Source organism: Sorex fumeus, unplaced genomic scaffold (genome assembly GCF_029834395.1).
Source record: "Sorex fumeus unplaced genomic scaffold, SorFum_2.1 ptg000043l, whole genome shotgun sequence".
NCBI lineage: Eukaryota > Metazoa > Chordata > Mammalia > Eulipotyphla > Soricidae > Sorex > Sorex fumeus.
Genome location: NW_026606100.1, coordinates 17,662,773 through 17,679,233, shown reverse-complemented (window position 1 = coordinate 17,679,233; position 16,461 = coordinate 17,662,773). Strand labels below are relative to the sequence as shown.

General features: G+C 40.0%; 1 protein-coding gene across 1 annotated transcript in view; it reads left to right on the top strand.

The window, feature by feature from the left end:
- The window catches only part of FAM13C (family with sequence similarity 13 member C), a 152,917-nt gene that overhangs the window by 85,009 nt on the left and 51,447 nt on the right, over positions 1 to 16,461 (top strand). The window contains exon 4 of the mRNA XM_056120455.1: positions 11,478 to 11,562. Coding sequence (XP_055976430.1) covers positions 11,478 to 11,562 — 85 coding nt within the window. The remainder of the gene's footprint in view (positions 1 to 11,477; positions 11,563 to 16,461) is intronic.

Genomic DNA, 16,461 nt, shown 5'->3' with positions numbered 1-16,461 from the left:
TGCATGGGTTAATAAATTTAACATAGAATGCTATATAGAGCACAGATAACGTAATGTTAGAATGAAAAGTTGAATAAATGCTGTGTCAGTGTTTTGCTCACAATGAATTTTTTAACACTGAAGTAAAAATTTCAACATAGCTAAATCTTAGGGGGGCTCTATGAGTAATAGTTCTGGGTTGTCTGTATTCACACAGTGAAATTGTGGAGATGGTTTTCACTGGGAAAGAATTCTGAATAGCATGATGTATGTTTTTTAATATAGAGTATTTATTGAATATAGAGTAATTAAGAGCTTTAATATAATAAGAGAATAGAATAAATTTATGTGTAGGGAAGTGTAGACTTTATGAAAACTGGGATTTGTAGAAGGTTTGAAATCCTGGACTGTGGTGCAATGTGGTGATATGGCCAGGCATAGGTAGGAAAATGCAACATTGTCATCGAAAGTGCTGAGGAATTAAGGGGTGAATAAAGCATGGTTATCAACCTGGCATTAAAGTTACTATGGGAGGAGCCACTGATGGCAGGAAAGGAACCAACTGAAATGAAAGTTACTGAGTGATATGTTCGTGTTATAGAAAATGAGGGAATGACATAGAACAGCTTTAAGCGGGAGAAGAGAGTGACGGAATTAGCAGTGAGAGTCAAAAGGATGACGGCAATCCATTCTTCCCATCTTGATACCCCTTTGGGGCGGAGAATTAGGAAAGGAAATGTTTTCAAAGTTGAAAAAAGTCTATAGTCACATTTTTTCTTCATGAAAAAGGATGACAAAATCATTTTGGCTAGGCCATTTTGCCCAGTAACTAATAAACCTAACATATCTGAACTATGCCAACACTCCCATTTTGATATTGTACCTTGCTCATTGCATTAATGTTTGAGCAAGAGGGTAATAGAATCTCTTTTAGTGGAATGGGCATTAATTTATCTCTATTCCAAGGACACCATTATGAGTCTGCGTGAGTTTATAGAACAGAAATATTTTTATGTTAACTGGCTCTACAGGGCATGAGGGAGATGTGTTCCACTTCTTTGTCTGCTTTTAACTTTATTTTGACTTTATCAGAATACCTGGAACATTTCCACAGTTGTGTGTGGTGGTACCTTTTTTGTTGTTGTTGCTTTAGGGCTGTACCCAGTAGTGCTCAGTGCTTGCTTCTGGCTCTGCACTCATATTTCACTCCTGTTGGGGTTCAGGAAACATATGTGATGTCAGGGATGAAGAGGTCATCGCTACCCACTGTACTACCTGGCCATCCCCAGATCACTCAAGATTCTTTTTGTGAGATTGCATTCAATCTTGTGCTAAATTCTAAGGTTCTGCCATGGGGACGCAAAATCATTGGAACTTTTCAGAAGGATCTGTTTTAAGAAAAAAATACAATAAATTACTAAAAAGTGACAAATGTCCAATAATGACCTAATGAATCAAGAATTAAGACCTCGGGGCTGGAGTGATAGCACAGTGGGTAGGGCGTTTGCCTTGCATGTGACCAACCCAGGTTCGATTCCCAGCATCCCATATGGTCCCCTGAGCACCGCCAGAAGTAATTCCTGAGTGCATGAGCCAGGAGTAACCCCAGTGCATCTCTGGGTGTGACCCAAAAAGCAAAAAAAAAAATAAATAAAAATAAAAAAGAATTTAGACCTTGAATTTCTTATCAGAGTTTTTAATTCTATAAAAATTTTTGTTTTATTTAGTTGACTTTCAAAGACAATTTCTCCACCTAAAATTAATATGAAAAATTAAATAATCTTTATATACTACTGTTACCTCTTGTTTTTTGACTAGTAATAGCAGAACATTGGCCTCAATATCAAAGATATCTTCCTTTTTAAACTTTAAGAATAGAGCCAGAGAGATATTATTAGGGGTAAGGCATTAACCTTGCAAATGGCTATCCCTGGTTTGATCCCTAGCACTAGATATGAAATTACTATGCATATCTCCAGTAATGACCCCAAAGCACAGAGTCAGCAGTAAACCTTGAGCACTGCCAGGTGCCAGGTGTGACTCCCCCACCTCCAAAAATAAAGACTTTGAGTCCACTAAAACTCTCATTTTACTAAAAGTAGATTGATTTGCACATTTGTTGTGTTCCTGTTTTTGAGCCTATATTCACGTATCTGTGATCAGCATGTGAAGTTTTTGATTGTCTTTTCAGGACCATTTATATTTTAGTATATGCAGTTTTATTCAAGATGTACTATTCCCTCACAATTGTTTTGAGAAAATGGACTAACAAGAGATTTCTTTAGACCTTTGAGTTGACTGAATGCTATTATTTCTGCAGAATGAACAGTAACATTTTTCTATTGAAATGTAAAATCTATAGGGTTAGGACTTGTTAAGAATTGCTTAGAATTTTTTTCTTCTTAAATAATAGGAATTCCTCCCCCCCCCCCCCCCGTCATTGTAAGTTAATGCAACCTGGCTTTAATAAAAAGAGGGACTATTCAAAATTTAAAATGTACCTGCCTGTTAAGGAAGGCTACTGGAGGATAGGATAGATCCCGGGGACATTAGTGGAGGGAAGTTGACACTGATGGTCTTGGAACATTGTATAACTGAAACTCAACTATGAATAACTTTGTCACTCATAGTGACTTAGCAAAAATTAATTCAATGAGAAGTTAATTAGATAATTGTGCTATTCATAAAATTTATTTGGAGAACAGATTTGAAAACAGAAACAAAACAAAACAGAGTCATATTAGCTCTCAGCTGAAATTTTTGGCTCTGGGTATACTCCATGCATTTTCAGATATAGGGTTTAAAAGTTTGCCTCCTTTCATCTCTTGCCTTTGATTTCTTATATTGACTATCTCTAAAATTACTCTTCTTTAGAGGGAGTGTTATTATTATAGCTAGTCATTTCAAGGTGTATTAGTTTTTTAAAATTGTGTAAAAAATTACCAACAAGTTTAATAGCTTCAAACATCCATTCATTAGTTTATAGTTTATAAATCTGGGTGCACTCATTTGGGTTCTCTGTTGAGGTCTTATTAGATTGAAATAAAAGCATTGTCCATAACAGATTCTTCACCTAGAGATTCTTGACTGGTGATGCACAGGGGATACACCTGGCTCTGCACTCAGGAATCACTCCTGGTAGTGCTCAGGGGACCATATGGAATGCTGAGAATTGAACCAGGGTTGGCCACGTGCAAGGCAAACAACCCTACCTGCTGTGGTATGGCTCCAGCCTCTACCTAGATGTTCTAAAGAAGAGTTCACGTTTAAGATCATTCAGATCATTACCCAACAATATGTCCTGCTGGTTATTAGCTAGAGGTTATCAACTTCTAGAGGCTGACTGAATTTGCCCTCATGTGTGGTTTTTTTAGGAGAGTTTTTTGTTCTTTTCCAGTGTAGCAAGTGTTCCTATCTGTAGCTCCCCAACTCCCATATTGAGTTTTACTGATCTGGCTTGGGAAATGTGACCAACTCCTAAATGAATCATTATGGCACTGAAATTTGGAATAGGCTAGATATAGACTATATTTTCTCATTTGGGATCTAGGAATATTATTACTGGTAGGTGGGTTAGTAGGTCCTTGGACAACATGATATTGGTCTTTGAGCTAGTTTTCCTGTATGTGATACCATTGTCGTATGCTGATTAGCCTTTTTTTTTCTGGTCTGATTTTCAGAGTGTAGATAAAGTGTCCTGTTTCATATCAGATTTTTCCTTAGTTAAAACAGTGTCCTATGATTTATTTTAGTCCACTTTTCTTATCAATGTCAGCAAGGGCATCCGATAGCCAGTATGGTCCTAGTGGGAACCCAGATTCTCTCTCCAATTGAAGAATATCTGAGCTAATTTCAGGTCTAACTTATTGATCTCCACCAGTCCACACATCATTTCCAGTGGAATCAATACCATTAGAGTGGTGTTTCCAGGAAAAAATATGCCACCAACTATTCATGTTTTTTCTCTGTGTATTAGCTTGGAGCAGCTTTATTATTTAAAAAAAATTTTATTAGTGAAACACCATGAGGTATAGTTGTATACTTACAAATTTTTGTGCTTGGGTTTCAGTTATACAGTGATCGAGTACCCATCCCTCCACCAGTGCCCATTCTCCACCACTACTGATCCCAGTATCCCTCCCACCCCCATCCCCCCCATCCCACCCTGCCCCTGTGGCATGGCATTCCCTTTTGTTCTCTCTCTCCTTTTGGGTGCTGTGGTTTGCAAAAGAGGCATTGAGTGGCAATCATGTTCGGTCTATAGTCTACTCTCAGCACGCATCTCCCATCCTGGGCGGATCCTCCCAACACCCTTTATTTGGTGCTCCCTTCTCTATCTGAGCTGCCTTTTCCCCTAGAATGTGCGGCTGGCCTTGGAGGCCAGCTTGGCAGCTTTGGAGGTGTTAGGCTGAACAGAGTTGTAACCAGAGTTGCCAGTGCTGTAGTGCCTTCCAATTTCTCCATCTCTTACTTTCCTTTGCTTTAAATCGGGGTCTCCCTTTGGTATTTTGATAGAAGAGGAACTTCCCCACAGTACTCAGGCTGAGGATTTTGCAGTTGGGCTGATTAGGTGGTGCTTCTCAGACCTGCCATGCCATTGCTGGGGGGCAGCAGGGTGATACTTAGAGGTGGTGAGGTAGCCAGGCAAGGTGATGCTGGGGATTAAAATTGGAACCTTTAGCCCTTTGAGTTGTCTCTCTGGTCCTTCTCCTTTCATTTAGTCCCCTCCAAAGCACTAATTTCTGAGCTCACAGAAAAGGCAGAGGGACTCCAGTTCAGTAGTTCCTGGGTGCTAGTCTGTGTGATGGTTTTCATTGTTTTGCAGCAAGAGTAAACCAGGGTCAAAACATTGAGTATTTTATAAAGACAAAGTCTGTGAGAAACTGTAAGTCAGAGAGTATTTTGTTATTGTTGTTGGAGGACCATACTCGTTGGTGCTTACAGCTTACTCCTGACTCTGTTCTCAGGGATCACTTATGGTGGTGGGGCTCAGTGGACCATATGTAGTGTCAGGAATGGAAGCCTGGTTAGCCATGTGCAAGACAAGCAGCTTACAATTGCTATGGTCCTGAGAATATTCTTTAAATTTTAATTTTGTCATAAAATTATCGAGGGTTTTATAAAACCAATATATTTATCATATACTCTACTTGACAGAATGTAAATCTGATGTTTATCTCTCTCTTACACACACACACACACACACACACACACACACACACTTCTCTCAACCTTACTAATTTTTAAGAAATATTTTTGCCATCATATGTCTAAAGTTTTTCCTGAAAGTTGACTTTTAGTGTATTTTTCAAAGGAGTAATTCTTTCCTGAACATTTACTGAGAAGAACTGTATCTTCTCAGTAAATAGTAAAAGTAATAATAACTCTAGATTTACTATTGCAGTAGGTATGGGTGTTGAAATAAATAACTTTGTTACCCTCACTTTTCAGGGATGTAGAGACATACACTAATTCAATATGCAAAAGCATGGCCTTGTAACCCTTAGCCCTTTTTAAAAAAAATGAAAGCAACTGTTGGCTCTCTGTCTATAAAAGATATTTGAAGTAGGGAAAAGCTGAGCTGTTCTGTTTCCTAATAAGATATTAATAAGGGGAAATAGCTAATGCTTTCCATCATGATCTGACATCTTGAATAAGCATGCTGTGGTGAGACTGCCCTCACTTACACCTAAGTGCTGTTGGCTTCAGAATACAACCAAAAAGGGCCCCTTGAACTGACTATCTCATTACCTTACATTAAACTGATTGGATAGTGAGGAAGAGTTGTCCGTATTTCCCAGTGACTGTAAATATTTAAAACTTTGAACCAGAGTATCTTGGGATTTGAAATTGATTGCTCAAAAGGGCCTCCTAAATATTGCTTAAGAGAGTGCAGGAAAATAAGCTAGCAGCTGTAATAGTCTGTTAGTTGGCTCCTATTCTACATGTAGCACTAGATATATTGAACAATAGAGGCATGATTCCAATTCTTTAAATTGCGAATCACCAATGAACCAGTAGAAAAATCATATTATATGTTTTAATATTGGAAACTATGATGAAAGGACTAAAGTAGATGATTACAGAAATTGGGGGCAGGTCTATTTAGGCAATCAGAATTGGATCATGAATTTGATGGAAATGTTGTCATGAATTTGAATGAAAAGTTGTTGAATTGGAGCTCGGGTGGGGAGTACCTGGGCAGAGGGTCAGTGGAAGCATGAAGGAGTATCTGTTTCTCTGGGGAAACAGGTTATTTAAATCTAAATGGGAAAGAGTACAAATCAAGGGAAATGGTAGTAAATCGAAATGGGAATGTTTGCGGTCTTGGTTGTGTCCTCAGTTTTGAGGGAATTTTAAGTTTGATTTGGCCTCATATTGCCATAGAAAATCTATCATTCTTAGATAAAGGGTTGAGAGAGGACCACTAAACCACATCAGAGAAGTTAAGTGTAAGTGGTCTTTGCCCTACAACCAGTCAACTACAGACAAAGCACCATAAATAGTATTTACCCCTCAGCCTACGTGGGTGTTCTCCATTACAGTCCAACTGAAGTGGGACCTGGTAATTGTAGAGGAGAGAAAATGAGTATTTTCTAAAACAAGTAACATATTTTCCATTGCATAAAAGAGAAAAATTAGCTTCTGGGAACCAACACCTAGGTTTCACGCACTCTGCTTCTTTTGTTGGTAGATTTGAGCTAGGGAAGAAGGAGGAAGTCATTCTTCCCGGTGCACTCACTAGTCAATTTTTCCTGCTGATCCTAGAGATTCATTCAGGGTTTCACTGGATATACAAAGGAAAAGAATTCTTAGTCTGGCTCGAGGGAAAGAATTGAAAGTCCTAGAAAGAGTAGGACTGAACTGGGATAGTACTGGGGTGACTGGGACTTCCTGCCCTTCAGTTTTTGTTTTTCTGTTTCCGAAGCAGGGAAGTGTTTCCTTAATTAAACATCACTAAGAAATGACAGGAGAAGGGAAGCAGCTGCTTACTCAGTCTCTGGAGTGGACTTTTCTTTCCCTTGATTCTAATAGCTACCGAAAGAGGAAGCCTCAGTTTCCCCTTGCCAGCTACTGTAAACAGCCTATTTTTGGCTGCCTTGCCCAGGTAATTTTTAACTTCCTACAAATTCCTGGGCTCTTTCTGATAAACGGGAAGTTAACAATTATCCAACATAAAATTCTGCCTGAGTTTAGGCTCGGGGAGGAAAAAAAATGGGCAATACCTAAGACAAATGGCCAGACTAGGATCTGTTGGATCCTTGCTTTCTCTGTAATATTGTTAGCAATAGATAAGAAATGCAAAGAGTCCAATATTCATGGAAAAGGGCCTACAAAAATCCTTGCCTTTAATTACCCTGCATTCTCTGTAACAAAAAGACCTAATTTTCCAATAAAAACTCTACAAGCCATAGTTAACTATATTTAACTTAGGTTCTATACTAAGTTTCTCCCTCCATGGGGAGTTTCTTTTCCATTGTTGTTTACTTTCTAATACACTTTTTTACTTTCCAACTCTGAATCTCACCATTTCTATTACTCAGTATTTTCATGTTTGGAAATATTGAAGAACCTGGGAATCATGGACCACACAGAGACCCGCCATCATTTCTCCTGCATCACTATCAGACTAGTTTGATTTGTTTGCTTTATTGTCTCCCCATTAGACTGGAAGCCCCATATGCAGGGTGCCAATATCAGTCACACACACCAGAGTGTAATGCAGCTCTGTGCTCTGATAGTTACTAGAGTCTATGGTCTGGATGTGTAAATTTAATTCTGCAGAGGCTGGGGTGATGCTTAGGTGGTGTAGGAGTTATATATAGGCCATCTGGGGAGGAGGATCTCTGTATATAGCTCGGCCCTGAAAGAACAGTCTGAATATCTTTGCCCATTGGGAAGGTGTGTGCATAACAGTAGAGATTGTGCATAGGTAAACTGCCCCAACTTGTCTGCTTCATTCTGTGTTCATCAGGAGAGGGTCATCAGGAGAAGTATCCCTTTAGGATTCAATTCTGTATCATGTCCAGTCCCTTATACTCTTCAGGAAGATTTACAGGTATCCTGAGGGGTGAGAGCAGGTTGCCCACAGATAGCGTGTTGATTCAGGGTGGGAAGGGATGAGGTTGACAACAGGGGGTCAACATAGCTTCATCCATTCTGCTTTCTGGTGATCAATTTTTAGCACTTGTGTTTCTTACTGCTGGCAATCTTCTTGTTCCTCAAGTTGACTTCTTTCCTAGGCCACTTGCCATTTTTCTTGTCCATCCCTTTCAGCTTAATCTTATCCAGTACCTCAGAAGGGGAAAACCCAGCTACAATATTGTTTAAACTTTGTTGTTAATGTAAGTGAGGTGGAAGGTAGAAGGGTGAGATGAATGAGAACAGCCCATTTCTACTTCTAGCCATCACTGCATCTCAGCATGATACTTCATTGCTTCATTTCATTCTTTGAATGAAAACCAACGTACTTGTATTTAGTGAAAATATTTTCTGTTGTGCTACATGAACAGCTTCCATTCCAAAAGAATTCAGTACCAATTGGTGCCAGGTTCTCGGCTGTCTCCTCAGTGTATGTGCAAGATTGCTTTTCTTGCTTTTTAAAGTTAAGAGGGAACTTAGTAGTCATCAAGTCTACAGCAGAGTCAGATCCTTGGAGTGAAAGTGATGAGTCAACGTTCTGGTGAATAGGTAGAGAATTTTGCCTCCTACAGCACAAAAGCTCTTCCCAACAACCCCTGGAATTTGAAGATGTTCATAAAAGTCACAGCTTCTAGTCCTGGAGTGACTGCCCCCTGCTTGCATTATACAAAATGTTTCCCATACCATCCATTTATAAATTCTAAACACAGCCCTATAAATAAGCTAATGCTGTCATTGTTATTATCACATTTTTCATCATAGAAATAATCAGTCTGTAATTTAATCAGCCAAGTGTTTATTTGGTCATGACCCCAGTTACAGTGAAGGGGTTATCTCAAGCTGTGTTCCATGGGGGCAAGGACTTAAAAAGGTCAGGCAATGAAGTGGTATGAGTTGAGTCATTTGTTTGGAAACTTTGGGGCTGGTTCTTAAGTTTATTTGGCTAACCATGAGTGGTTAGCAAGAATTTTAAGACCATAGTGTAGGGTCTCCAGCAACTGTCAGTGGGCTATTATTTTCCTAGTGGCAAATAAAGGGGAAATGGGGAATTGCTGAGTCAGGCTGTGCTATCTCACCACTCACCAGAGACAAGATGAAGCTTATGATTCAAAGTAGGTTCTATTTTTTTTTTTTTTTGAGCGGGGGTACACCCAATGGTGCTCATGGCTTACTTCTGGCTCTGTGCTCAGGGTCACTTCTGGCAGGATTGGGGACCATATAGGTTGCCAAGGATTGAACCTAGATTTTGGTACCCGGAGCTTTGAAAGTACATGAAAGGCAAGCACCTTACCCCCTGAACAATGCTTCCTCCTTATTGTATATCCCAAGGTATGTTCTATTTAATAAAGAAATGACTTAGAATAGCCACACTGCTTGCGATTTTTCAGTTTATGAGGCACTACCACACTGTTTTCTATAGTAGCAGCACCATTTTTGTGGCATTATTTCTTAAATTTCATAATAGCTCTGCTTGTTTTTCAGAGATCACTCTGGTTTCCAATGTCTTCCCTGTAGGAGGCATAACTAGAGTTTGATTTCTTAGTTTTTGATTCCTAGATGCTTCGTTACCACATTGTTCAGAATGTGGTACCCTTGGTGTTTTTTCTGTACCTCTTGTCAGCAAGCTCAGACTTTTCTTCCATCTCCCACTGCTAGAAAACATGTCAATAAAGAGACAGAAACTGTAAAAAAAAGAAAGTGATCTGATCTAGACAGATGACTTATCTGTGCTGAGAATATTCAGGCATCAGCCCCTGAGCACAGAAGCAGCTTGAATCTGACCTTACCCCATGTTAGTGCATGTGCAGGAGTGCTTGAGACTCTACCATTTTCAAAATAGATCAGAAATTCTTCTCAATTAGTAGTTTTTAAAGTTCTGCTCTTGCTTGTTGGCACTGCTGTAGGTTGGGAGTGTGGGCAGGAGTGGCTGAGGTGTGAGGTAGGTGCACTTGTGGGTGTGTCTGTGCTATAAGCAGTTGAGTAGGAGGCATAAGGCCAGCCGTATATGGGGTACGTAAAAGGTAATGTGTGGGCTAGGGGATGTGTGAGGGGTAGGAATGAGCCTAGGTGGCGGAGAGGGAGGAATATGTCAGGCTTAGAGTGTGTCAAGGCATAGGAATTGTCTTTAGAGAGTTCTGAGGATAAGAGGTGAACAGCTTGGAAAGGTGTGTCTGTTGAATAAGGTGTGAAGTATGGGGTAGATTGGGCTTCTATATGTAAGGAATATAGACACAGGTGTGAGAGTGTGTGAGAGCTAGGATGTCTCTTTTTAGGGGTAGGAGGCTATGGAGTGTGTGTGTTTGTGTCTGTCTGTGTGTGTGTGTGTGTGTGTGTGTGTGTGTGTGTGTGTGTGTACAAAGGTGTATGTTTGGAGGACAAGGATCAGTAGTTGTACTCCAGTAGCAGGGGCTCCTGGTGGATGGAAGGCCGCTGAGGCGCACAGAAGTTCTTACTGCGGGGGAGTAGCACTTCGCCAGCGACTCAGGCCGTGACTCACTTTCACCTGGTCTGGTCAAGGGAATTAACTCAGAATCTCTGCGTCAGGGCAGGATGCATATGTCAGTCTGTATGACTTTGTTCTTAGCAAGAGCCAGGGGAGAAATTGAAAAGGATGAGGGGGAAGTCAGTGGAGCTGGAAGCTCCGGAAGATAAATTGCGTCTCCTCCTGGTCCCCGTCATAAGCAACCAAGGTCATTTCCTTCTCCCTTCTGATTCTTTTCTTGACAAAAGGCAATTGCAAGCATCCCACTCGAGAGAAGTTCCTTCGGAGAGCAGAGCCCACCCCCACAGCCACAGCCGTAGATCTGGAAGCCCTGAAGCGCCTCCCAGATGCCAGGCAGCCTCTGCAGCAGTAACTCTTTATGCACTGCGTCGGCTGCAGACGTTGCAGGGGAGGGTGGCTGGCTTTTATGAATGGCAACCTGGGAGGGGCCTAATATCATTTGCTCCTGATGTAAACGCAAAGAATGAAGCACTTGCTAAGTGTAAAAGCCCCAAGCACCCCGGAGGCACATCCCTTCCTGAGATTGGTTCTCCCAGTGCAGCCTCTCTTGCTGACGAAATCACCAGTCCCATGTGTCATGGATAACCCATTTACATTAGGAGCTAAATGATTCCAAACCTGAGGCTGCGTGAGGATAAATGCGCATCTGATCTCGGCACCCGGCAGCTCTGCCTGAAGCAGCCGTGGCATCTAGCTACCTCTCACCCACGAGAGAACGGTGCCGTGCTGCAGAGACGGCTGTGTGCTAGACGTCTACCAAGCTCGCCTGATGTTCTGCTTTTGCTGGCAGAATTCTTTGCTGAAGCTCCAAGCCCTGGAAACTGATCTGTGCTCTGCATTTTTGACAAACCAGGAAGAAGCTCCTCAGGTGCATGCAGGCAAGAACCCGACTCCAGCGCCCACCCAGAGCGTGCCTGCCGAGGGGGCTGATGCTGCAGGTAAGAGGCTGGGTTGGGGGGGTTCCTCGTTGGCACACCCAAGAGTCCAGTGTCTGGTTGCTCCATGTGAAATGGAACTGACTGAGGAAACAGTACCGGTGCCATAGGAAAGCCGAAGGGATACTTGAGTTGCACCAGTTTGCTGAGAGAAATAGGAGGGACTAAGGTGTGGTGTAGCACAGAGCCTTCCTCCGACCCACATGAATGGGCATCAGGCGAAAAGGACCCACCACAAGGCTTACGTTTCTCTCTCCGGTCTCCAGTGACAAATGAATGGTGTGTTGATTTTAAATCACTGGACCCAGGTATTCTCTGCTGAGCGTCTTGAAACTCATGATGTTTCTGAGATATTGAGGAATTGCTTGTAAGATGATCCATCAGCAAAGGGAAAGTGGAGATGAGTGATTCAGCTTATTCAGATTCTACATTGTCTTATTCTGTTTCAATTTTTTGATATTAATTTATGCTTAGAGATGTCCCAAAGTTGTTTCTTTTTTTTAAACCAATATTTCTAGTTTGAATCCCATGGATAGTAAATTAGCTACAAGCAGATGGCAACCTAATGTTCTCAGGAGCACTTAAAAATACAGAATCATCAATTTACATAGAAATAAAAACAGATACCTTTTCTAACACAAGTGGATCAGATGTTTGTAGACTTGTTTCCAGATATCTGGCATAACTAGATCCAGGGAGCTCCTGCTTTATAACTTGTCCTTTATATTAAGGAAATGAAAGAAGATATTTGCAAAGTACTATTAACAATAGTAGACTTAAGATATTGCTGTTTAAAACAGACCTCCACAGTCTCAGCAGGCAGAACAGTTATCTCTGATGTTTGAATACATGTTAATGACAGTGGCTGTTAATATAGTATCTAATGTTGAGGTTAGGGATTTTTTATGATGTAGGAACTATGCTTAGCACACTCTATATTTGTGTGTATACATGTGGAATATTAAGTTAAAACTGTAAGGTAATTGTGAAATGTATTTTATAGTAGGAACAACAATACCTAGTGTCACCTTACTGGCATTGGCAAATTGCTTTCCTCTAGATGCTGATGCAGTTAACAATCCTTGTTGCTGGGTGAGCCAGCTTGCTCTGGTGGCCATGGTGTTTGGTTGAGTTGCAAGTAAAATTGGGAAGGAGCCAATGTCAAATCAATGAAGTATTTAGCAATTGTCAAGAGATTAATAATACTTTGTTCCACCAAATTCCATATAAACATCATGTAAAAAAGAACATATAAAAGTTTTAAGTCAAATAAGACTTAGCTTTTGAGTTACGTGTTGTTTTGATTAGTTGTAGAAATATTTCTCTGAGTATTTGATTCAAATGTTTAAATTAAATTGTTTAATTAAAATGTTGCATGTTGGATATGGATATGTATATGTATATTTTTATCATGAAGTGTGCCCATGAGTATATGTGTGATTTTCTCCGAAAGTCAAGAGTGGTTTTGAATTTTAACATTCATATTGGATGGCATTTTGAACAAGCTTTTTAACTTTTTGTGAAGTGGAAATAAATGATGAGTGTATGTAGACATTTTTCACATAGAGAAAACATCAATATAATCCATTTAAGTTACCAAATGGCATAAATGCATAGAAGGTTCCTTACAGAGAAGACTTACTGCTTAAATACTGGATTTTTCAAAATATAGATGAATTAGATTCTTATTTCTTGCAACAGTGTCTACTGTTGAGAAAAATTGGAATGAGGAAGGTGTGTTTGGAACAGGGAATGGGAGTCAGAGAGGGGAATGGGTACCTCACAGGTAAAGCTCTTGCAAGATTTTATTGGAGTCTCATTTAAGCTAAGTTATTGTAAAGAATGATGATCCATCCCTTATATTAGACATTGAAGTGCTTTGACATATATTTTTATATTTTTACAATGAGATCCTTTCACATAATCTGGAAATTACCCACTAAGAATCTCTTTATTTGGAAGGGATGTTACCAAAAATGGCAGGCATTTGGAAGAAGCATGTACAATTTTATTTAACAGATGGTTTGGTCTCATTGACTTTACAGACATTATCTAGAGGACGGTCATACATTTCTAATCCATATAGCATTCATAAAGAAGACATTATTGCTCATATCAGCAAACTGGGAAGGCCTGTGAATGTGTTTTTGGAATGAATCTTAAAACTGTAGTTTTATGAAGGATGTAAATCCCTGATAAGGGTGTAACTGTAACAGAATTAGTTTAGCTGTTCATCATACAAAAAAAAAGATTACAATAACTTGTCACTTTTCACCTAAATGGTTGACATATCTGTGAACCTTACTTGTAATTAGTCAGCTAATATCTGTTTTCAACTGATGTCAATCCTTTGTCAGATGTATGGATGTAAATTATTCTCTTAATTGGTAAGTAAAAAGTTATTAGTATTAAAAGGGCACAAACTGTTGGTTTTTATAGAAATATGTAGAGAAGATATGCTATTTAACTTTAAAAAGCAAATATCTATAACCTTAAATTGATATCACTTATGCAGTTTTAAACTTATTCAAAACTTGATTAGAGCATGTATTTATTTTTCTCTTTTAGTGGAATCTGAAATTAAATTTTGAGCAAAATATTATAGTCTTTAAATCCTGAGATCAAAACATTGATTTTTGTCTTCGTGAATGGATTATAAGGGTCACTCCCAGATAATAAAATACCTGCCTAAAATGTTCACCTGTTCTAAAAGTCCAAATTTGAATTGTACTTGAATAAGGGACCCACTTGAAAGCACCCCTTCTGCATTACAATATTCTCAAAGTTTCCCTGAATCTTTCTGCAGGTATTATTTACTGGGGTGCTTTTCAAACATGGAGATTCTAAGGTCTCAACTCAAGACTTTGTGATAGAAGTCTTACAATCTATGGACTTTATCAGCCACCCACCCCACCCGCCTCCCCCCCCCCCCCGAATCAAGTAGTGGGAACCATGATTTGAATGAGCATTGTCTTGGATTACAAGAGAAAAGTCCAGGTTCTCTTTGACTGTGCTCCACCATAATTTCATCAGCTGGAAGAAGCTCACAGACAACAGGGATTTGTAACTCAGGCTGTTATCAAACACCTCATTGTATTTGTTTCATAAAGAGAAAGATGCTTAGAGCCTACAACCACAGGCTGAGGATGGATAGGCTGGGGGCATGGACATGGATAGATTTATGAGATGTAGAGACATTTCAAAAATTTGAAATAGAGGAAAACAGTTACAGGGATGCTTAAGACAATTCATAGGGTAAATCAAGTTTCCAGATTTATTCAGGTTTGTCCCCGTTGTAGAAGCATAAGGCCCACTTCTGTGGTATTGCCAGTTCTAGGCAATCCAGACAGACGTATGTGGCAAATTGCATAGTGCAAGGTGGAAATCCATTTCATACTTAGGGTCAAAGTCCCTCTAATTGGGGGCTGGGGAGATAGTACAGTGGGTAGGGTATTTAACTTGCACCGAAGTAAGTTGGCGTCAGCCCCCAGCATTCCATGGAGTCTTCCAAACATTGTCAGGAGTGATCCTGATCCACACTGCTGGGTGTGGACCCCAAAACAAACACAAGACAAAATTTCTCTAATTAAATCAAGAACCTCTGACTGATGAATTAATCCTTTGTAAATACGAATCTTCAAACTAAGTGAAAAGTGAAATCAATATTATTTTTTCTGCTGAATATTATTTGTAAAATGCACACAAAAACTATAAGGAATTTCATATGACTAAAGATAACCTCTGTTATGTTTGACTCTCGGGGCTTATGGTAAGGTGTTTTTATTGAAAGCCTTTAAAAACAGTGAAAGAGAGGAAAGGTCTCTAATGTTTAAGTTGAGGTGGGCCAATGTCAAGGAGAACCTGGCCTTCTTTCTTCAAGAGACTGTGCACTTGGCTCCGTGTTTCAAATTTCGGGTGCTTATTAAACATGCAGATGCCTGGGATACCATCCCAGAATGTCAAAACATAGAACTAGGACTGAGAATCTCCATATTTTCAAAGCAACATGTGGTGATTCTGAGATGTAAGGAGGCTTAGGAACACTTTGTTGGGCACCATGCTCTTCCAGGAATGCCATGAAATGTCACCTTGCTGCAGTTGCAGGTTATGATTGGATTTCTGGAACAAGGAAATGGTATAATATAAACACTGTGTAAGACTGGTGTTTCATGCCATGTGTTAGCACCTAGACAATCTTGGAAAATTACTTTTCAGTCTTAGACATGTATGGAACTCCAGTCTGTCACAGTCCTCCCGTTGTTCATCGATTTGCTCGAGCGGGCCCAGTAACGTCTCCATTGGAGACTTTGTTGTTACTGAGTTTGGCACATCGAATACGTCACGGGTAGCTTGCCAGGCTCTGCCGTGCGGGTGAGATCCTCTCAGGTAGCTTGCCGTGCTCTCCAAGAGGGGCGCAGGAATCGAACTCGGGTCGGCCATGTTGGCTGCGTGCAAGGCAAATGCCCTACCGCTGTGCTATCACTCCAGCCCCAGAACTCCAGACATCTTTTAAAAATTGTATTCATTGTGGATCTGTGTCAATTATTGCTAATGTTTGGAATCTAAATGTTTCTTGAGGCTTTCAATGTTTTCCTTATATAAACCACTTGTTGCTTTAACTTAAAAATGGCTACTACCTTGGGGATTGATACTTGATCTTTTTGCCCTAAATTGGATTTGTCAAAGCAATAGATTTAAACATCACTGATTTATTGGCACCATTTACAATCTGACAGTATCTGGAGACATGTTTGGTTTAATACCTCACGGTTGAGCACTAGCAACTAGTAGAAGATGGGGGTACCATTGAACACCCTGTAATGCATAGTATCCTCCATGAAACCTTTCCCCCAACTATTGCCATTTATTGTCTAAAATAGCAATAGTGCCAAGGCTTAGAAA